Here is a 23,889-nt window from a genome sequence, read left to right as displayed (position 1 = left end):
CTATTGTAAAAAATTACCACAAGTCTGATATACGATACTATTAATTTTGCTATTTTTAAATACAAATGTAACTCATAGGCTATATTTAATTCATGCTTTTATATTACATGTGTTGGACTAAGGACCGCCAAAAGCTTATCAGATGAATAGACACTTTGCCAGAGCAAGGCACAAGCCAGAAAGAACAGGAAATGATGGGCTAGGCCAAACTGTCCTATAGTTCTTTTATTGTTGTGTGCATAAATGATGAAACTATAATTTATTTTTATGAACTTTTGGCTTGAGCGATTCCTTTTTGAAAAGGTTTTTTTTTAACGTATACAATAAATTACTTACTTACTACAGATACAAGTAGAGGCTCATGGTTGCTCTTTGGCCACATAAGGACTTCCATATAACACAATAAAAAACATTAATCTTGTTTTGGAAACATGTAATCAATTCTACTGGCGCACTCATCAGACTTACACATGAGCTTAGGAGGGCTGTCAACCATTGGAAACCAGAAGATAAAAGATAGCTGAGCAACCTTGGTGGAATTTATTGGAGATAGGGCTGTCGGTAGAGGGATTCCACTGACTGGATCTTCCTCGTGTAACAATTGCTCAATATCACCACAGTGAGGGACTACAATCCATACAATTGAAAACAATCCAAACCCAGGTTGTTACTCACCCCAATGGGCTTCCACTTTCTTCAGAAAGGACATCAACATTATAGCTGGTAAAGCCTGGGTTGTTTGACCTGGTTTTCTGGAATAAACATTTCTGCTACATAGTGGGAGAAGTCATACCTGACTCTATCGCTCATTTTCTGACCCAGTAGTCCATGATAAAATAAGAACGGCAGTATGTACTGATTCCAACACTCAAAAATACATCAGGGATTGTATTACCATTAAAAACCAGGGGTTGGAAATTCCCATAGGTGCCTTAGACCTAAGTGAACTGATCAGTCACTCCACTTGATCAAGACAAGCACTACCTGGGAACCTATAGATTTATGTACCACTTCATTACCCTGAGGTACGTCAGGTGGGGGATTCGATTACTGACAGATAAGCCCTTCATATGGATTTTAGATCTATGTTTTAGATTGATCTATTTTCTATGCTCAAATGGCCATCCACAAGGGCCTTTTGCAATCAGTTGGCATCTTATACAATCACATTCCTCCTTAATGTCATGGCACCTAATGGCTCCAATTATGTATGATCTCACAATTGAATCACAATGCCTCACTTGTCTAATCCAATTGATTCATATATTAATCCAAGAGGTCTGGTCTTAGTTAGATAAATGGAATAGCTTGGGCACCCCCCACAGAGATCCTATGATCCTGTGCCTGCCGGGGAATGGTGAATTGCTGAATTTGCACATATTTCAAATTACCTCGCATTACGAATAATACTAATGTCCTTTACCAGTGCTTGTTTGCTTGAATTCCTTCTGTGAGAAGCCCCCATAGGGAAAGGAATCATTTTTGTGTGCCTATCAATAACATTTAAGAAAGAACTTTTGAGAGTCTTGATACTGGCGATTGGATACAATTGAACACTGAGGTAATGACTGCTGGTTCCACGACCCTGCTAAACCTCTCCTCATGGCCCTTTACAAGTATCTCTCCCCTAACAATATTTGTAACCAATACCTCGAGTACCAATACCGAGCAATTTTACTAACTGCGCCATCTAGGGAAGCTGTTACCAATATTTACAACCCATGATGCAGGGTGAGTGAGTTTGAGCAACCTGGATTATTCAGAGAAGAGCCATCATCCTCAGTTTCAACCAAATGTAATAGAGGAGTCAATTGGTTAAAACAAGACATCTTAGCACTATGTGCTGGATAATTGTTTTCCAACAATGTCTATTTGAAAATGCTGGTACAGGCGATCTTAAATTGATTACATAGTTGTTAGATTTGGGGGTCTCTAGTTGGCACAGGTAGGTACTTGTGACAAATAGGGACCTTTGCCTTTAGTCAGGGTAAGGGGGTACACTCCTAAAATAACCCATGCTTACCCCTTGGTAGCTTGACACAAGCAGACAGGCTTATCTCAGAGGCAGTGTGTAAAGCATTTATGACCCCATACAGTAATCAAGTGACAACACTACAGATGGACACCACACAGGTTTTATATCAAAAATAAGTATTCTTTATATAGACTTATTACAAGCCCACAAACGTCAAAAATCCACAATAATGTTCTTAAAATGGTAGTTTTAGCTTAGTTCTGTTCAGTTCTTAAAAATGCGACACTTTAAGTCGATGTACCTTACGATGCATGCCGCTTCCCCAACAAAAGTGTTGCAGCGATGGAAATGTGGCAAAGTTCAGGTGCAAAGAAATAAAGACGTGAAGATCTCCCAGATGCAGCACGCTTCCCAATGTTGCAAGAAGTCTCGGCTCGATGCGTCAGATGCAGCGGCGACACCCTTGTTCAGAGATGCGATGACATCTGCTTTGGCGGCGACACTTTTCTCCCTCAATGCGAGATGCTTCTGCTCGATGCAACAGCTGCAGTGGCGACACCCAGCTCCGACGGCAGCACGCTTCTCCGTGGATGCAAAGCGATTTTCTTGATGCGGTGCAATGCGTCAGCTACAGCAGGACATTCTTGTTCAGAGATGCGACGGCGACACGCTTCTTCTTCGGTGCGAGATGCTTCTCTCGATGCGGTGCAATGTGTCAGCTACAGCGGCGACATCCTTGTTCAGAAATGCGACGTCAGCGAAACGCTTCTTCTTCGGTGCGAGACACTTCTCTCGATGCGGTGCAATGCGTCAGCTACAGCGGTAACACCCTTGTTCAGAGATGCAATCGCTGCGACGGCGACACGCTTCTTCCTCTTGAGTCTCGCTTCCAGCTCTTCGCAACACTCAGTCCCTCAGAAGGCCCAAAACAGCAGCAGGCACTTCCAAAGAACTCTTGGGGAGCTTGGGGTTCAAGTCTGTTGTCCCTGAGACTTCAGCAGGAGGCAAGCTCTTCTCTCAAGCCCTTGGTGATCCTTATAAGTTGAAATAAAGTACACAAAGTTCCTTTCTCCTTCCTTTCGCAGTCAGGCAACCACTGTAGTCCAATCCCCCAAGCAGCACTTCAGCTTAGGGATAGTCTCTCCTCAGTTTCTTCAGGTTCCTCTCCTCAGTAAAGGTTTCTTCTTGTTTGTCCAAAAGTGATCTAATTTCTTGGGATCAGGGTTCCTATATTTATACCCCAAAATCCTTTGTCCTCTGAGGGCAGAGGGGCCTTTGCCCAGTCCAAACCAGTTCTGGATCACTCTATTGACAAGACTCCTTCTTTCCTTTCACAGTGCAGGGCAGAAACATCAGACGCCTCACAGGAGGTGGAGCCAGCATTGTGGAGGGAAAGCTCAGCCCTGGAGCACTTTGTTGACATGATTCCTTCTCTTCTTTCACATGGCAAGGCAGAGACATCCGCCGCACCACAGGAGGTGGAGCCAGCAATTTGGAGGAAAGGCACAGCCCTGTTCAGGTCCCAGGTGCAACTCCTCCCTCCCATCTAGATGCAGATCTCTCTATTCACCACTGGGCTGACTGATTCTGTCTGCTGGAATCCCCCAGCCCTGTCACTCAAAACTCCAGACAAGGAATGCACAACCTAGCAGAGGCAGGCTTGGATAGTTAGACAAGAAAATACCTACTTTCTAAAAGTGGTATTTTCAAACACAGAATGTTAAAATCAACTTCACTAAAAGATGCATTTTATCATTCTGAGTCCAGGAATACTAAACTAGAATTTCTACTGTGTTCCCTGAGTCAGTTAGGACTGCCCAATCTGGCCTATGGAGAACAGGTAGCCTTGCAATAGTGAACAACGAAAATGGCTGTAATTCACTATTAGGACATGCCACACACACCAGGGCATGTTCTACCTTATACTTACAATGCACCCTGCCCTTGGGCCTACCATAGGGGTATCTGATGGGAAGAAAAGGGAATGTTTAGGGACTGGCAAGTGGATGCACGTGTCCAGTCAACATGGTAGTACCAGACTGCACACAGGCTTTGCAATGGCAGACCTTAGACACATTTTTACAGGCTGCTTCTGTGGGTGGCACAATCAGTGCTGCAAGCCCACCAGCAGAATATGGTGTACAAGCCCTGGGCACCCCTGGTGCACTTTACTAGGGTCTGACAGGTAAACCAAACCAGCCAATCATGGAATCACAAATTCATACATTAATTTACAATTGGGAGCACTCGCACTGTGGCACTGGACAGCAGTGGCACAGTGCCCAAAGCATCTAACACCAGCAAAAATGAAAGGGAGACCCACACCAATGGTGCCAGGTCTAACAATAGTTTACTATAATTAGTAGAGTGGTCATTCCAGGTAGGAGGCTCCCCTTCATTTTAGTCAGATCGAGCTTTGAAGGATACTTTACTTTTCAGGTATTTCCCTCCTCTAAGAGGTGTTGTGTTTTTGAGGTCTTGTATCTTGCTTACAGATACATGCCCAGGAAGTCAATAAAGCAAATATGAAAGCCCAGTATATTCTTCCGAAGGTAACAGAATTATTATATGGGGTGGAACACTATAATAACTTAACAAAATATATCTTTTCCATAGCCAATATTAGTAGGGTGACCAAAATTACATATAATGAAAAAAAGAAAACTATGGCGTGTATGTACATATGTGGTATTTCTATAGAGTGATCATACCAAAAGGCAGCAGAGTGCTGTACATGGTCAAAGGCAAGCATACAGTCAATAAGTGATACGAGAGGTTATCACTTGTAAACAGGAGTGCATTGTTACTGTATTATAATGTAGTGTTTTTTAAAGAGATACCTTTTCAACACCTAAATTAGAACAGCATTGGGGCTGTGCTGATGTATATGAGATGTTGTTCCAGATCCTGAGGGGTTAGATGTAGGCCTGCTGCCTTGTTTTTTTTATTTTTTTAGACTTCTTACCCTCCATTCTGTTGGTATCCTGGCTGCAGGTGTGTTGAGAGCCACCAGAGATGGTGAGTTTGTCTGCAAGATAAGCAGTGGAGCTTGTCATGATGGCCTTGTAAACTGATTTGGAAGAGGGTTCAGACCAAAATGGAGTGATGTGATTATATTTCTTCAGGCCGGCCGTGGATAACACATACTGCAGTGTATAGGGTGCCATGAGGTGGGGGTGGGGGCTATGTGGAGCTTGGGAAGCCATGGAGCAGAGCGTTGCTACCATCCAGATGCAAGATCAGCTCTGAAGTCACATCCTGGAAGTAATGATTTCACTTTCTTTAGAAAATTGGTATCAATCTGTTCCAGGGGGATTAAGGGATCACAGTGAGGCTTCCTCCCTTCTGTAGTATGTGAGGAGAAGAACATCTAGGATGTGCATGCATTTGGGGATGAACCAAATTTCTGTGATGAAGAAGGCGTCAAGCTTGTGATAAGTGATGATGTCTGTGGTGTCTGGTGCTCAGAGTACTGCAAAGCAAGCATTAATGAGCATGATGAGCGTGATTTGGAATGTGTGTTCTGTAGTTTGAGGGTGTGTAGTAGTTAGTGGGGTGTATACATGTCAGAATGTTTGTGTTGTGAGGATTTATATTTACCGATCTGAAATAAATAAAAGCAAATAAAGCAAATAAAAAACAAAACCGAAAAGAAATAGTAGCTCAAAAGCACTTTTTAGGCAGACAGGCGTGCAACAATTTGTTGCTTGGTGCCTTACATTAAAAATTAAATTAGAAAACGGCTGCGGGTGAGAGGAGTGGGCAGCAGCAGGAACTGGTGTTTGGGAGGGGTGGGCAGCAAGTGATGTGGGTGAGATGGGGGAGTAGCATTCAAGGAAGATGCACACGAATAAGAGAGCAGAGCGGGAGAAGAAGAACGAAAGTGAGTGCAACATAAAGGGGGTGAGAGAAGCTCACAGGTGAGAGAGAGCAACACAGAGGGAGAGAAACGCTTGTGGATTGCTAAAAAGCAGTTTGTGAAAACTTAACAGTGGAAGGACACAAGTCATGGGGCTATGCTCCAGGGGAGAGACAAACACAAAAAGATTAAGAAAAGCCCACACAAGCTAACAAAGCAAATGAGTGACAGTAACAAACCAATGGTAAGGAATCTGCGGGCTCTAGGCCCATTGAAAGCTGGCAGTAGCCTCTTTCCAAACAGAGGCAAGACCTAACAAGCATTTGCAATGCAATAGGTCTCGTATTAGGAAAGTTTGAGCTATGGGTATTGTAAATGACACATTTTTTATTTAGGTTTTGTTTTTGAAAATAGCGAAATTAATAGCTTTGTCATTTACCATGCCAATAGTTATAACTTTCGCAAATGTGACACCTATAGCATTTGTAATGCAATATGTGTTGTATTTACGTGACTTACATGTATTGATATTACAAATAACAATGGTTTTTAAGTTTTTTAAAATAATTAATACTTAAATAAAAGTTATTGTAATTTATAATGGCAATAGCTTAAACTTTTGTAAATAACATTTGTGAAGATTATGTTCAGTGTATTTTATTGTGACGAAAATCCAAGAACATATGTCAAATATTAACATCTTTTTATTACATTTGTAATAAATCTTGAAACATTGAGATAACATATTTGAACCAGTTGTTGTTGAATGGTTGCACAGATTGATGCTGTGGTGGAGCTCAGTGATGTTGTGGTGCCACAGAGTGATGCTGTGGTGGTGCTGAGTGATGCTGTATGCTATGCTATGTTTTGTTTTGCTATCCTATGTTTTGTTTTGTTATGCTTTGCTATGCTGTTTTGTTATGCTATGCTATGTTTTGTTATGCTATGCTATGCTATGTTTTGCTATGCTATGTTATGCTATGCTTTGTTTTGTTATGCTATGCTTTGTTATGCTATGCTAAGTTTTGCTCTGCTATGCTTTGTTATGCTATGCTATGTTTTGTTGTGTTTTATTATGCTATGCTTTGTTTTGCTATGCTATGTTTTGTTATGCTATGTTTTGTTGTGTTGGTATGCTATGCTGTGTTTTGCTATGCTATTATGTTTTGTTATGTTTTGTTCAGCCATGCTATGTTTTGTTTTGTTAAGCTATGCTGTTTTGTTGTGTTTTGTTATGCTATGTTTTGTTATGTTATGCTATGTTTTGTTATGCTATGCTATGTTTTGTTTTGCTATCCGAAGCTTTGTTTTGTTATGCTATGCTATGTTTAGTTTTGCTATCCTATGCTTTGTTTTGTTACGCTATGCTATGTTTTGTTGTGTTTTGTTATGCTATGCTATGTTTTGTTGTGTTTTGCTAGGCTATGCTTTGTTATGCTATGCTATGTTTTGTTATGCTATGCTATGTTTTGCTCTGCTATGCTTTGTTCTGCTATGCTTTGTTATGCTATGTTTTGTTATGCTATGCTATGCTATGCTTTGTTGTGTTTTATTATTCTATGCTTTGTTTTGCTATGCTTTGTTTTGTTATGCTATGCTATGTTTTGCTGTGTTTGGTATGCTAGGCTGTGTTTTGCTATGCTATTATATGTTTTGTTATGTTTTGTTAAGCCATGCTATGTTTTGTTGTGTTTTGTTATGCTATGCTATGTTTTGTTGTGTTTTGCTATGCTATGCTTTGTTATGAGATGTTTTGTTATGCTATGTTTTGTTATGCTATGCTTTGTTATGCTATGCTTTGTTTTGGTATGCTATGTTTTGTTATGCTATGCTTTGTTATGCTATGTTTTGTTATGCTATGTTTTGTTATGCTATGCTAAGCTTTGTTTTGTTATGCTACGTTGTGTTATGCTATGCTTTGTTGTGTTTTGTTATGCTATGCTATGTTTTGGTATGTATGCTATGGTTTGTTGTGTTTTGCTATGTTTTGTTTTGCTATGTTTTGTTATGCTATGTTTTGTTATGCTATGCTTTGTTATGCTATGCTTTGTTGTGTTTTGCTATGTTTTGTTTTGCTATGCCATGCTTTGTTATACTATTCTATGTTTTGTTTTGCTATGCTTTGTTTTGTTATGCTATGGTATGTTTTGTTATGCTATGCTTTGTTATGCTATGCTATGTTTTCCTATCCTATGCTTTGTTTTGTTATGCTATGTTTTGTTATGCTATGCTGGTGAGGGTGAGTGAGGGTGAGGGTGGGTGAGTGAGTGAGGGAGGGTGAGTGAGTGAGGATGGGTGGGTGAGGGTGGGTGGGTGAGTGAGGGTGAGTGTGTTAGAGCGAGGGTGAGGGTGAGAGGGTTGTGAGGTTGTGTATCCTATGCTTTTTTTGTTATGCAATGCTATGTTTTGTTATGCTATGCTGATGAGGGTGTATGAGGGTGAGTGAGTGAGGGTGAGTGAGGGTGTGTGAGGGTGAGGGCGAGGGTGTGATGGTGTGTGAGGGTGAGAGGTTTGGGAGGGTGAGGGGGTGTGAGGGTGAGGGTGTTAGGGTGAGTGAGGGTGTGTGAGGGTGAGGGTGTGTGCGGGTGAGGGGGTGTGAGGGTGAGGGGGGGTGAGGGTGTGAGGGTAAGGGTGTGTGAGGGTGTGAGAGGGGGGTGAGGGTGAGGGTGTGTTAGGGTGTGTGAGGGTGAGCGGGGGTGAGGGTGAGCGAGGGTGAGCGGGGGTGAGGGTGAGCGGGGGTGGTTATGTACACAAAAATCAATAAAAATATGTTGAAATAAAAAAAATTAAAAACTGTGTCGGTCTGCAGGTTGCCCAGGGATTCACCGTAACTCAAAAGCCTGCCACCGAGGGTCCCCTGTGGACTTTTACTATATGCCTTCTATACAAAGCATCACCATCAATGCGTCCAATATGACGCGTGAGCAGGCTCAAACGTACGTTATTGACATGGTGATCCCTCCCCTTTGCCCTGCCACACTTCCCCCCTAATAACGCTAATCACGTTAAGTGTGCCGCGGCTTGGTGTGGAGTGAATGCAAATGGCAGGACAAATGAAAGATCTGAATGGGACTCAATTGAAAAAGCAAATATTTAGGCTGTAATTTTCCACAAAGGTTTTTTTGTTTGTTTTGTCGATACCAACCAAATCTTTTCTTGGCCCAGCTCTTTCCCCTTCCCCCCTCACCCTTCATGCTCAAAGATGGAATTTCTGCCGTCATGTGAAAAATATATTTATGAAGGATTATTTTGGTCGTAATTTAATCTGGGCAGCTGCGCCAACTGCGTGATGATTAGCATGACACTGGGAAGGGGAGGTGGGAATTGTAATTAAAGAGAAATCAGGTGTTTGTAGGGCATGGCTGGGGCCAGTGGTGGGGGGAGACGGTAAGCAAACCAGTTTAAAGCAGAGAGGAGAGGAGCGGATTTTAGGGTGTAGGACTGTTAGGGGCGTTTATCTCTTCATTGGGGTCCGCTGTCCCACGTTAGTGGATTTGGCGGATTATGTAACATGGCGTGTGGGCGTGTGGCGGGGGAGGGGGGCTGCGATACATGGCGGTGGTGATGATGCTCTTAGTCTCAGAAATAACAAAGCCATCATCTCTCTATCCCCTTAGCGATTTGGCACTGAATCCTAGAAGAGGGGTGCGCGAGCTGCCAAGTGTGCACATTTAGAGGGAATCCGTCTGAAGGTTCCCAGCTGCATTCCCCACGCTGCAGGGCTCGTGGGCATCGAGGCGGGGGCCGGGTGGCACCGTGGTGCTGGCGGGGAGCATACTGCCTCATAATCTCTTGGAAGGAGTTTGGATTTAAAGGGCTGATGGCTAATTGGTGCTAAACCCTGCCTGCGTCTGACCTCAATGTGTGCTTTGCGTGTAGACTGGCTCACAGGTGGGGGAGGCCGCCTGTTGTGTCCTCCGCTGGTCTCTGTCCTGAGCTGCTGTATATTTGCGTTTATGGGGTTTGGGAGTTGTGTTTTGGTCATGCATTTCCACCTACACTTTTTGATTGTGATTTCAGCAAAGCCTATCCTTCACATGCTTTAGTTTCCCTTAGGCGCACAGGAAATTCTATTCTAGTGCTTATATTTTTAAATGTATGTATTTCAATGGTTGTGTTATGCCAGCACTCCTCTTTTTTTAATAGTCTTAACTCCTTGTTAACAGAGGATTACAAAGTGACAGTTATATTTAGGCAGGGCACAAGTCTTAAACAAGTTTAAAACAAGCAGCAATATCGAGAGGTGATGGGGGCAGGGTGAAGGGTTAAGGGTAGGGAGAGAAGGCACAGGCTTTGATCTGGATGCTTTGATGTGGTGTGCGAGGCGGGCAGAACGGACGGCCATGCGAGGTGGGAGAAGAAGTATGGAGAGTGGTGCAGGCGGGGGCGTGGAGCAAACCCTTTGAAGAGCGTTTGCTGCCAGGGGGGCGGAGAAGCAGATTGCCTTCAAGGCAGGAGGCAGGCAGAAGGCTCGGGCAAGCTCGTGCACGAGAGCACATGTACTCGTCAAAATCCGGATCGTAAGAAGTCAGCTTTGTGGAAGGGTGGCATTAGGTCTCTCTACGAGACCTAAAACGAGAAGAAAAGAATTGAAAGGGGTCCCATAAAAGGAAAAGTGGAAAACAGGACTGTACGATCACCCCTGGCACTGAAACACACGCACTTACTGGTGGATATGCACATATGATCAGCCAAAGTGCCATCACTCACAGGGCAATAGAGCCCTTAAATAAAATGGACTAACCTACTGCCCTGTGCAATATGCTACTGTGGTTCTAAGCAGAGCGTGAATGACACTGGAACAGACACATTCCAGAAGAGGACTAACCCAAAGCCACTCTCTATAGGTACATGCAAATGTATTTTATGTATTTTTTATCACAAGACCCTGCCAGATAACCAATTCTGCCAGCTTTCCTAAGCTGGTATATCAAGGATGTTTACAGTGTGACTCCTCTACTCATAAGGTTTGTCAAAGGAGGTTATTAGCCACAAACCCATTGCCTACTAGGGTAATGTGTGTGATTCCATGTAACTAAAATATAATGTCTGCAGTCTTGAACACTGTCCCCATGATAAGCAGATCAAACCTATGACATTTTATATCACTTTTTCCAATGAACCAATAAAGCCTTTGAAATTGGCTTGTCAAGATAACTCAGGTCTACTATCTTGAACTAAAGTTTTCCGACAAGGCATACAGCCTTATACCGTCTTCCTGCACAATTGGAAGGAGCTGTTTAGATATACAATTGGAATACATTGGGCGCATGTGTAAAATTGTTATTTCGCTTCCGCCTTCCAATGTGGCAGGAGGTTTACTGCTTCTATAAACTTTTAACAATCCTTCTTTTTTATAGGTTGACATAAATGTGAGGTTGGAAGAAAGAATACAAGTGCTCCAACAGCAAAATGAAGACCTGAAAGTTAGAATTGATCAGAATGTTGCTGTAACAAGGTCTGTATGGTTATCTGTAGCTGATAAATATGTGTTTCCATACATTGTTTGAAAAAGATAAAGCTATTGGTCATTTATTGAAATACAGTTGCCCGGTCCCAACTTAACGAGCAAGCGATTGCATTTTTGTCCCAGGAAATATAGTTCAGTGTATAGTCAATTAAATAAGTAATTTTCGTGTAGTCAAACCCTGCTGCTGGTACCACCACCATTATTATGCCTTTTACATCCAGAAGACCCATATCCACAAGCATAAATTTAATTTTCATGATTCGCAGGTGAACTGATAGAAAGGTATTTCATTCTAGGGTACAGTGAATGCTTAGTACGTCGGTTTTCAGTCTGTCGTAGTATTTTTTAGCAAATTATAATTTAACATTTTAAATAAAACGGATAACAGAAGGTCCTTCTCTGCACAACATTTCATACTACCAGTATTATATTACACTCATCAATTTACAATATGTTTGATTCTCATGTCAAAATATTGTGTGCCTGTAATGGAGAAATTGTTTCACCAGATGAGTTTTAGAAGAACATTGCCTTGATATGGAAGTAAAAAGATTTAGTTTGTTTTTTCATGTGCTGTTTTTACAAAGGGGATCATATTATATTTTATTTGCATTTGTATAGTGCTTCATAACCCAAATGAAGTGTGAAAGCCCATTCGTGGATAGGTAGCATGCAACTATATGTGTGTGCGTGGATGGAACAGTGCGGGTCTCTGGTATATAACCTCTATGGTAACTTTTGTCATGTTGTGCGGTATGTCCTATTGTATTTATATCGCTGTGTCAAAGGTATGCAGTGAAGCAAAATGAGTCCGAGAGGATGTTCTGGCTTATAATGCACACCAGTGAGGATGACTTGTTGAATGAATGCAGTGTGGCCTATTTGGGAAGCACTTTGGTGTCACTCATGGATGGCAGAGTTCGCTCACGTCATATCACTGTGAAGATGTAGCTGTGCTTGTTCATGGGGCGAAGTGAAGGCAAGTGAGAGATAAATGAGAAAGGCTCCACCAGATTATTGCCAAAAGGATAATGCCTTTGATATTGAAGTTAAAAGAGCTACCATATATTGTCATCCGTTGTTTTCAAAGGGATTGCGCTGTACATTATTAACATTTATGTAGCTCTTCATAATAACCACGTGCTACTTCGTGGGTGTGCTTGTGCAGAATAGAGTGGGTTTCTAGTGTGACCTCTGTGGGAAGGTTTTTGATGTCATGCGTGTTGACCAGAATTATTTTTCCTATTATAGTTTTGGTGCTTATGTCTATGATATGTAATGTAGTAAAAGGAGTAAGAGAGGATAGTTAAGCATATAAGGCACACGTGTGTGGAGGTACATAAAGGCAGTGTTGCCCGTGTGGGTAATATTTTGGTGTCACACACATATGGGATAGCTTACTTATTTAAGAGCCTATTAACAAATGTAAATATACATGTGTATATGTACAACTGCACCAAGTCACTCTTCAGTTTCTTTCTGTTCACCATTTCCGAGTGTAGATTTCCATCTGGGTGTAGACTTGCATGTCTCCACCCCCTTGAATCGGGGTGGAGCATCCTACAACATGATTTACAAGTGTATAGTTACTGCTAGTACCTTTGTACACATCGACCGAGTTCTCTGCCACTGTGGTGAAGATCTCCTAATTCCTATAGATCTCCCAGAAACTATAGGGAAAATTAATGAAGCCTATTATTCTTTAAAACATATTACAAATATTAATGTAAATGCCAATAATTGCTAAATATTTACCTTTATATCGTAGCTTAAAGTTATAACTAATAGAACAAAAAGTTACAGCACAATAACTCCTTAGATAAATGTGTATTTAAGAACGAATGAATTTGTATATATTAATTTAATTTATAAATAATTTTTAAACAATAATTAAATTCCATTCACAATAACATTTGTATTTCTATTTCATGTGCCCCCATTGTTTTCTAAAGCAGTGTATTGCATTACGTGTGAGAAGCCATGTGTGGTGCATGATTTACTCTAAGACTGGATTGGAGTAAATTTAGGCCGGTTTCGACACCACTAGAAGCATAGCTTGGAAATAGAAAGGTCTTCCGTTGTTGTTGATATGCTTTGGTATTTGCATGTCCTGCCCTAAACCCTTAGTTACATTTTCCTAAACTCCTCTCATTTAGAAGTAAATATTTCCCATTTTTCAGCTTTGTCCCCTTCTCGCTCCTACATTTACTACTGAAACGTATATCTGTGTGTCCAGAGATCTCCACAGGATAGTAGGCGTGGAGGTCACCACCTGTATCATTTCACAAGTACATGAGTAATACTACTGTGGTACAACTTTATGTACTACAAAATTCGTTTGTGAATAGGCCCCAGTGTTATTGTGAAAATGTAGCAATGATTATGCGTAAAGTGAAGCGTATGTGGGTTTTCCTAATTTAGAGCAGGTCCCCACAGAGAATAAACAGTTGTGCAAACCAAAGTGTACGATAGGAAGGGATTCAACACCCATTTAAACTCACCCAAAGCTAAACTAAATGTGCCAAATAATAAATCAAATATCCCCAGGTCTCAAACTACCAGAGAGATGGATCCCCACAAGGCGCTGTCATACCAACTAAAAGGAACTCGAAGAAGAAACTCAAATCCCATTTAAACATTCCCAACGCCAATTTAAACATGCCTAATCAACGCAAAGCTGCCAGAAAGTAATGCATGAAATAACAAAGTGTCTGCCCTTGTTTAACATAGGAGTCCCGACTATGCATCAAGCTCGATCAGGTAATATGAATAAGTGGGAAAGGGCTGACAGACGACTACTCATCAGCTTACGCTAACTGTCTCCAGATCCATCTTCTGGGATCTGCCGTGTGACATATTAGAGTGATTCTCTTCTCAGTAGCTCTTTGGAGACTTTTAATTGACCACCTACCTCCATGTTTTAGTGTAATTTCCCCCCCCAACCTGTTACTTCAGTGGACTATGCAAAAAGTATGCAGAGACCACCCTCTGAACCAAGCAGTGCAGTTAACACATATGCAAGGAAACCGACTATGGTGGGCGCTGGGGTCCTGGGCAGAGGCAGTGTTGAGAGAAGGGTGCAGCCTTCTTTTTGCCAATGGCATCTTAATGTCACATACATTTTATGCACACTGAGCTGTACTGAATCTGAGTTGTACAGTCTTTCCTCTTGAGAAATGGTTGGGCATAGTTGTTGGCTTCTTCTTCTTATATCGCCCACCTATTGTATCTCTTCCTGCACGAAAAGGCCGGTCCAAGATGGCAGGCTATCCTTGGTCCATGTGAGAGAACCAAGGGAAGGGATTATTGGGCTAGGTGCCAGAGCTAGCAAACTACAAAGGTATCAACAAATGGTGGAGGATGAGATGTCCTGCAGGAGGGGCTAGTGATTTTTGGTTGTGTTATTGGACTAATGGGAAAATTATCAGCGTCAGACAAACATGGCTGTTTGCCAACAACAGTGAAACTTAAAGTGGAATGCATTGGAGGATATGATTACAAGCCGGGGATAAATTTGGATTTCTGTGCAAACAGCAGTTTGCACACAGATCGAATTCTAGGTTCTGTTATAATTATTACATCCGTGCTGCCTCTCCCCCGACAAATTTTGGCAGATCAAATCTGCCGAAACATATCATTGGAAAAGGCCTGTAAAAAGGCAAAACATGGAAATTAGTGTAATAACTTCTGATTCCTTGTGTTATACTTCATTTCCCAGTGAAAAACATTGGACAGGAGGTATTTACTACATCCGGTAAATATCTCACCAGGGGTAAAAGTACTTATTAAATGAGTTGATACCTCATCCTTTCCCGATCTACTTGGAATTAGCGCCTTAATGATTTTGACAGAAACTGCGTTTAATCCATTTTAGCACTTGGATTTTTTTACCCATAACTATAGGCTGATGTAGGGTTGTTGTGCACTCTAGTTTGTGAGATAATTGAGGAATAGATTTGCATTTTCTTGCCCAGAAATCATTTTTCTCCTTAGAACTAATGGCCAGCTATATCAACACTTTGTGCCAGTGTAAAAGTCACCAAAGGTGACCCGAACTGTCACTAAGCGGTGATTTGGAATTGTATTTGCCTAAAATGAACACAAAATAATGCCACGCTCTGCTTTGTACTACTGTGTGTCACAGGGATGTCCCATGGGTGGTGCTTGGGTGTTCCCACTCTACCATCCATCATTTTTTTATATAAAGCCAAACATTTGTAGCCCAGGTTTCGTGCTAAAACCATACGCCTCCCTGAGGTAGGCACAAAGTAGAAGATTTCTTTTTCACCAAGCCATTCTCACTAGGCATCCTAGCAGCATTCTACAGCACATATAGCAAATGTGAGTCATTCAAAAACATGTCTGAGCATAGTATTATTTAATGAAAGCATAGTCTTCCAGTACAAACTTATGCTAGGTGCAGGGCAGCCAGAAAGTATGCCAGCACTCGGGAAGGGAATAGCAGTGCCACATCTTTATAGATATGACGCTGTCTGGCTCACTCCCTTTCATGCAACGCAGAGTAGCAACATAGAAATTTTCATCAGAATTTGGCAACAACAGAGATTCTATTCACATCGGCTCCAGGGAGTATTACATGGAATAAAACTACATTGCCAGATGTAATGGGCCTTCCTTGCTCCCGTTACAATGTAGTGCGCAATCTTGAAATCCTCCTTCATAACAATCTTTCCATAGAAGCCCAGTCCATCATAGATGTTCAAACTTAGGTTCAGATTTACTAATGCTTTGCATCGAGTTTGTGTGACTTTTGTAACTCCAACCCAACACAAGGTGTTATGGTGAGATTTACAATGCAACACAAATCGTAATTTCCCTTGGATTTTTACCCAAAGAAATGCAAAACTGCCACAGGAGCTGCTTTGGGTTACTGTATGTCAAGGGGGCATTCCTTGGGTGGTGCATGGTTGTTCTCATGCAACCACCAATGGTTTTTGCCACAAATCTCTATCTACAAAGAATTATAGACAGGAATTTATACAAAAATCCTGCACCTCCTGCAGACAGACATAACAAAGAGAAATGTTTTAATTTCTCCTCGTTTTAAACTTTGCATGTGTGCTGCATTGTACAGCAAACATAAAAAGTGAGAAATTCCTTAAAACCTAGTTTTTGTACTGGATGGTACCCCTTCCAGCACAAAGCTTATGCTTCCCACAATGCCGACGCAATTACAATATGGTGCAAGGGTGTCTGCACTGGTTCATGGCAGCCAGAAGTGCCCCATTGCAGGGAGAGAGCAAAACAGTGCCACATCTTATTATGGCGCTGTTCTAATCTCCTCTGTTAAAACAGCACAGCAACTTACTGCCCTGCGTTATTTGAATTCTACATAAAACAGCGCGTCCTCAGACACAATAAAGGTGAGGTTAAGAATGCCAGCAATAAGTCTAACCACTGGCAATTGTTTAAGGTAATATTCCAACCCATTGTTCTTTTGCCCACCATGCCATCTCAAGGCCCGATTCACAAAAGGCCTCCCCACTTGTGGCGGAGGCCCACAGTCGTGGCTGGGGCTATCACTCATGGCGGTATCTCCGAACTGCAGTTTGTAATTGCGGGGGCCCTCCACGGGTGAGGGCCCCCACCACAATGCAGGCCTCTGCCTCAAGTGTGGAAGCCTTTTGTGAATTGGGCCCTCGGTTTGGACCCAGACATATGCACATCAGTCTTGGCCCAGCTCCAATAGGAACAGTCCAGCCTGAACTGTCAAGCCAGGTCCTCCCTAATCGGAACACAAGCAACCCAGGACCGTTGTTACCCTGATTAGGGCTGTTCAGTAGTTTGCTTACAGGCAGAGACAGATCTTTAGCCAGAAAGTTACCATTCTAGAGCAAGTATTTGTGGTACTCTGCCCTTTTCAGAGGTAAACATGTTTTAGTCAAAGGTGAAGTGATTCTGGGCATGCACGTGTGAAGTATATGTAATGCACTTTAAATGAGTGTTGTCTCCAGTCCTCCGTATTAATTTAATAGACCTTTCCTAAAGTTATTCCATACTCATTATCCCATTGTTCTCTCATTGCAGTACAATCTCTTCAGAAATTTTTTGTTTTGATGATAAGACGTGATAATTATTTGCTTTGAGGTGTACTTTTTAGTCATTAGATGTATCTGTAGTGGTGACATATGGTTACAGGTTAAAGTATAAATATTCAGGTTTATTTGTTGAAACATCTGCCAGTTCTTTGTGTCTTAAAAACTCTTGCCCAGATTTATTTAAAAGTAACGCACCGCAGCACACCAACTAAAGTTGCAAGGGTGTGTGCATTCTGTAAGGACTAGTCTTTTAGTGGAAGGGGACTCTTCCTGTGCAAAAACTATCCTTTAACCTCATAAGTGCTGCGCCTAGTCCAACGGCCGACGGCACCACTACCTCAGGAGTGCTGCCGTCGGCCGTTGGACGTTCGAACCTCACCTGCGCAATGGAACGTTCAGCACTGGAGCTGGACGTTCCATAGCTGTTAAGGTGCTAACACTTTTCCTGCTTGGTTTGTGTGTTGTACAATGCAGCATGCATGTAAGGTAGGAAAAACGAAGAACATTTTAAACATTTCTCATTGTTATGCCTGCCTGGAGCAGGAGTAGTATTTTTGTTCAAATCCCTGTCTACGATTGTTTGTTGACAGGGCTATACGTCAAAACACATGGGTGGTTGTTCTGGACCATCGATGCACCGCCCATGGAACGCTCCCTTGATGCGGTGTAACACAAAGCAGCGCTTTGCACAACTTTGCTTTGCTTTGTAAACTATCCAGTGCAAATCCTGTTTTGCTTTGGATATCAAATTCCAACATACCACTTTGCGTCGGATTCGCATTGCACAAGTAATGCAGACCTGATGCAAAGCGTTAGTAAAATCTGAGTTTCTGTGTTTTCTAAAAATAAATCTCCATCTTTTGTGATTTTATTGTAAAGCTACTTCTGAGGTAAATATTTAAATAGGTACTTGGTCCTTATCAGTGATAAATCTGAAACACTTGGGATCTTGCACTTTTTAAATTAGTCTGCCCATACTCTGCAGATCTTTTTTACTGACTCAAACAAACCTTTGAGAAGACTTTGGCGGATTGAAGCATTAGATAAACCCTCTAGGGCTTTTAGGAATTCATAAAATGTATATATATCTTTACAGACGTGTAATCAAAAGTTGGATCTCACGTAGGAAGCAATTATTTTTTCTGTCTTTGAAAACTGGTCAAAACGCATGCTCTGCATATTAAATCTAAGTTCTGCTATTATCCTCAGGACCTCATTTGGCCTATTATTTGTCTTTGGCAAAAAAATTGAAAAATTAAATTGCGTTAGCAAGGGATAACCTAAGGAAATACTGAAGTACTGTTCTGTGTTTTTTGCAGACACTTATCAGAAGAAAATGCCAATCTTCATGAAAGCGTTGAGAAGGAGTCTGAGGAAAAGAAGAGGCTGAGCCGAACAAATGAAGAACTCATTTGGAAGCTTCAGACCGGAGAACCCATGAGCCCTGTTAGATTATCACCTTCTTCCACCCTTTACCACTCTGTGTCTGGTTCCTTGTCTCCATCCCAAGTCCACGCCGCTCCAAGATGACAGTACCATGTGTGATAAATCTAGCCTGGCTGTATGCTTTTTTCAAATACAGAGTATTGTGTGACCAAAAAACAAGTGTTAACAACAGTAGATTTCAGGGTTTGCCACCAATAGCATACTTTGTAGCTACCTAGCTGGATATTGGACCATGTGGCATTTGTTTCCATTGTGAGAAACGCCAAAAGATTAGCACAGAAATGTGTCATTTTTGGAGTGCCAATCAAGAGGGGAAAAATAGTTTCACCTATTCAGACTATGAGGGTTCTTACTTTTCTAGTCTAGGTCTTGATCTGTCCCCCATTGAAGTTGATTTGTTAGTACATGAGTGTGTGCACAAAAGAGAGTGTACACATTGACATTGCTTTTGTATTATACATGTACAGTCATACCATACACTTGTGATGTATGTGTGTATATACAAACACATATGTGAAGATTGATGCATTGTGCATCCACATATGTATTAATACTGTGTTAATGAATACAAAGTACCAAAATAAACAATATTATTATGATGAAAGTTCTATAACAAATAATGCTATGCTTTTTGACATAAAGAATGATCTGGCTTAAATAATATATGCCTCATATGACAGTGTGATGTCACAATTATTTCACTAGTTGATGAGGCGCGGTACTACGTTACTCGCACATGGCTATACATCTCTTGAATTGTCGAGCTCACCCCACTGAGTGTTGAAATAAATGTTACATTTCACTGTACTCTGACATCACATATTGATGGATTCATTGGTATGTATATAGCTACACACCTTCCAAAACATATCCATAAACATACAAATAAATACGTGGAATACTTTGACTCGATGCAGATGTTCCTCCAACTGAATGATTTTATATGATTTGGAAAAAAACGAGTTTACAACATGTTTCAAGCCTGATCAGAAGTTTTCAAATTTGTGCCTGAGACTTGTACGTAAGGGAGACGGCGCAGCCTCTGAATAGTTTCCCGGAAAGAGTTTTTCTGACTAGAGTTGCAAAAAGTGATAAAAGACAAGCAAGCCTTTTCATCCCACCACAACAGTGGTGAAAAATACTGTGACCAGCAGTGACTTAAACCGGTGAAAGGGTACTACCATCTAAATGATCATTACAGTCAATGTGGAGTCTCTCAGGATAGAACTAAATCCCCCCGGACCCCGGGTGACCGATTCGACCAGTGTCCGGAAGAATACAGAAAGAAGCCATGGCAAACTCTTCTGAAGATGTAGCAGTTCATACATCGTTTCTGTGCGTTGTGTATATTGTCAACACTTTCCCCTATCGTTTTAAAATACAGTTCTGCAGTGGCCTGAAAATTAGGAGTTCATTCATTCTCTAGGCATGAGAACTCTTCAATTGAACGCAAGAACGGGCATCTACTTTGACCTTTGCATTTGCCTTATGGTTGCCCATCTGCAGAATAAACAGAAACACAAGACTTTTACAGACATTGGATTTTTTTTTGGCTCAGAACTCTACTCAATAGACAAAGAGAGGATCTAACCAGGGAGAACTTTCTATCATGGCAGACATTATTTCCATGAGGATGCGGAAACACTTAGCCCAAAATGGAAGATCGTTGAAGACTCTAATGGGGTTGCTTGACTGTATGATATGGATGTAAAGTTTTGCTACTAATGTGGAATTTCTTGTTTGTATCTGGTTTGTTAGATTTAGATTATTTTTAAAAGATTTTTATTGCACTGTTAGAAAAGTCTAGGAAGCATGGTTCATCAAGATAGGTTTGCTGAGATGGTGTGGTCATGTAATGGTTTGGAATTGCACCATTTGTAGGTTTCTAGAATACCACATAAAACAGGACCTTCAAAAGTGGAGAACTTAGCTACTAAATGACTGTTTAACATAAGTCCTTTGCTCGAATTCTTCTTAATGTATGAGATGCTTGTAAAGCAATTAGCTACCAATATGTAGGTATTCTCCAAGGCTTTAGGATTGCAGAATACAAAGCCTGCACCATCTCACTCAATACATCAACCCGAAGTCTCAGATCAGGAGCTGCTGGAAGATGGTACAGCACCTACCCAAAGCCTAAGTACCTGGGAAGGCAAGGTGATTTTCATTTAAAGTCCTTAAAGTGATGGGTCGGCCATCATTGTTCCAGGTGGACACTGCTCATTGCTTGAGGCTAGCAAGCAATTAGAGATGTTGTGTTATGTACAACATGAAACTGTCATTCTTTGCACCATTCTGGCTATCATGGGAGCACCTTCACGGCAAACAGTGATACACATGCATGTTTAATACTGGCAAGCCCTGTAAGAACAATCACACATGAAGTATAAATTGTTCCTAATCCTTAGTTATGCTGCGGTGTGCCATTAATAATGCCAGAACAGGCAGCTTGTCACACTTTAAACCTTGACTTGGTCAAATCATTGAGAGGACTGTCTTGGCATGGCTTAGGCCTTAGCTGTAGGTATATATGCTTACTTCTCATTGGATCAGTGATGTAGTTGACCAAGCAATGAAAGTTGTCTTACCAAGACTGCAAAAAAATCAATTCTGGGCAATTTTGACAGCTTAATGAGAACCCTAAAATGTAAAATAACACTCCCTGCTCAGCTAATACAATGTAGCGACCCTCAATTCATGCAACACTTGAAAACTTACCAAGTTTTTTCCCCTAATACTTCTCATTACAACTATTAAACATTCTTTGTCTCAACAGTCATTGTGTAACTACAAACTAGACATGTGTCACTCCAGTCCCATTTCAATAGACGTACGTGCTGATTTAGAGTGTGACGAATTACAGACGTCCAACAAAAACCAGCAAATGTCCCATCTGCCTGACTTTGAATATATAGATGTTTATACACTCAAAATAGGATGGTCTGGGGATTCTCTGCTTTTTGGCAGATGTCCCTCATCTACTAAATTTTAAATCAGGCCTTAATTCATAACAGGCCAATCTGAGACTATGTATATATTTAATTTTATTTATGAATATTTCTTATTTTATTATTTCCCCACAAGGAAGTTTCAAAGAAGCTTCATATCCCCTGTAAAATGTATAGGTTGAATGTAATTTAAAATGCTAAAGTGCAAACACAATTCAATTAAGTGTTTTACACTCGTTTTTATATGTAGAGGCTAGGTTGCTATTTTGAAGAATACACTATATATTTATGTTAATTTATTTACACTGGACTATACCTTATTTATACTGTGTACGTAGGCAACCCTGTCAGAATATGTCATACTGATTGTATGAGCGCAAAACATTTCCATATTTGGCTTCTGGGTTGAGTCTGTGGCTTGTGTATCCTCCAAGGAGTATTGGGTGTGGTACCACAGCCTTCATCTTAAATTGCCGATTTGAGTAGGCGCCATTCACTTCATATACCTGTATCCAAAAATGTTTATACAATTAAATACAAATTTAATGAGGAGAAACATAACAAATGTATAGTTTCCTCAATGCAATAATGCATCAAAGTAATCTCAATATGTATTTACCTCAACTTTATTTAAGTCTCTCTTCCATGGTAGTCTTTTCAATTATTGACTTTAATAAAAATCTTTGGACTATCGAGGATGACAGATGTAGATAATGTTCAGGTAACTATAGATAAAAGTGACTTCAATGCATTATTAAACAAACGACCCTAGACATTGTTTCTATGGACCCTTACATGACATGTATTTGTGATCCACCAACAAGTCTGTATAAATGGATGGTGCATAGTGCCAGACATTAATTTGTCATTGTCGGTATATTACATTTTCTTTATACAATTATTTCACTAAATCCGGCACTTTCTGAAGAGCGCATTCAGGTTCCTGCATCAGTTGTTTCCTGAAAACACAGTGTAATACGTACTGTATGTAAATTACACAAATAGTTTGAAGGTAGCAGTTGCCCAACAAGATGGAAAAGTGTGTTTTGCTCGAAGAATAGACGTCCTAATGTGAACATGGGATTAGGCTTCTGTGTGTGTAATTGAGTGGCGCAATCAGAATCTAGAACTGCTGAGCTTGATAGAGACTGATAAAGGCATTAGTATGGAAGTCCATCTTTTTTATTTGTTGTTTTTCTTTACCACAGAGCAGTTCACAATAGCAATAAAAACTTGAATTGTCTATTTTGTGGTGTTATAAATTACTAATGAATTTTGGCCCTGAGAAACTCGAGGGTTATTCAATAAACTCCACTAACCCATTCACACAAATGTACACAACTAGTTATGTTTTGGAATATATGCCTTACATGTGCACTTGGTCATGAATCTCAGTAATTGTATGATTTCTAATGTCATGGTTGGTTTCTTGGCTCTGCGGTGACTTTGGATTTCTGCATTTATCAATCACACCCTTTTCAGGTACTACTTACTATACACCATGTCAATAACCACTGAAGAAATAATGGAGGCACAGACACATGCCCAAATGCACATCAACTGTGTGACAAAGCAAAATGATGGTCGGCAAGGTACTGCCTTGGCACCATTACAAAGCACATTGTATTGTGTTATATTATTTGTATAATACTTACTATCCCTAGAAGTGCGGTGAAGCACTTGTCCATTAGTGTGTGTGGGTGTGTGATTGGAAAGTATTGTCTTTGCTTTGAGACAAGGCTATAGTGTAGCCAGGCATGATAGACTTATAGGAAGAGGTGGCGGACTCGCCATCATTTACAAGAACCAGTATCGTACCACATTTGAGCCTATACACTCCACTAACTGTGAAGCTGCAACTTTTGCTATCAGCATTAATCATAAACAAGCCCTTAAAGGAATTCTGTTATACCGACCTCCTGGCCCTCGAAACTCTTTTCTCTCCACTCTATCAGATTTCAATGACCACATCATAACTTCAACGGAATATATGATATTGGGAGATTTTAATTTCCATTTGGAAGAGCAGGATAACCACGAAGACACTCAACTTACTGCTGACCTCTTGACTCTAGGACTTCATCAACTGGTGAAGGGAACTACACATCAGGCGGGACACACATTAGACAGAC

The 23,889-nt window shown here is 41.0% G+C and overlaps 1 protein-coding gene across 1 annotated transcript in view; it reads left to right on the top strand.

Annotated features, from left to right (window-relative positions):
- The window catches only part of MTUS2 (microtubule associated scaffold protein 2), a 1,086,829-nt gene extending 1,063,829 nt beyond the window's left edge, over positions 1 to 23,000 (top strand). The window contains exons 14-15 of the mRNA XM_086935158.1: positions 11,195 to 11,292; positions 18,683 to 23,000. Of these exons, the coding sequence (XP_086791284.1) occupies positions 11,195 to 11,292; positions 18,683 to 18,893 (309 nt within the window). The 3' untranslated portion in view covers positions 18,894 to 23,000. The remainder of the gene's footprint in view (positions 1 to 11,194; positions 11,293 to 18,682) is intronic.
- The last annotated feature ends 889 nt before the right edge of the window (positions 23,001 to 23,889 follow it).

This window comes from Lissotriton vulgaris, chromosome 8, assembly GCF_964263255.1.
Source record: "Lissotriton vulgaris chromosome 8, aLisVul1.2, whole genome shotgun sequence".
NCBI classification, from domain to species: Eukaryota; Metazoa; Chordata; class Amphibia; order Caudata; family Salamandridae; genus Lissotriton; species Lissotriton vulgaris.
Note: the sequence above shows the minus strand (reverse complement) of the source record. Positions and strands in the feature narration are given on the sequence as shown.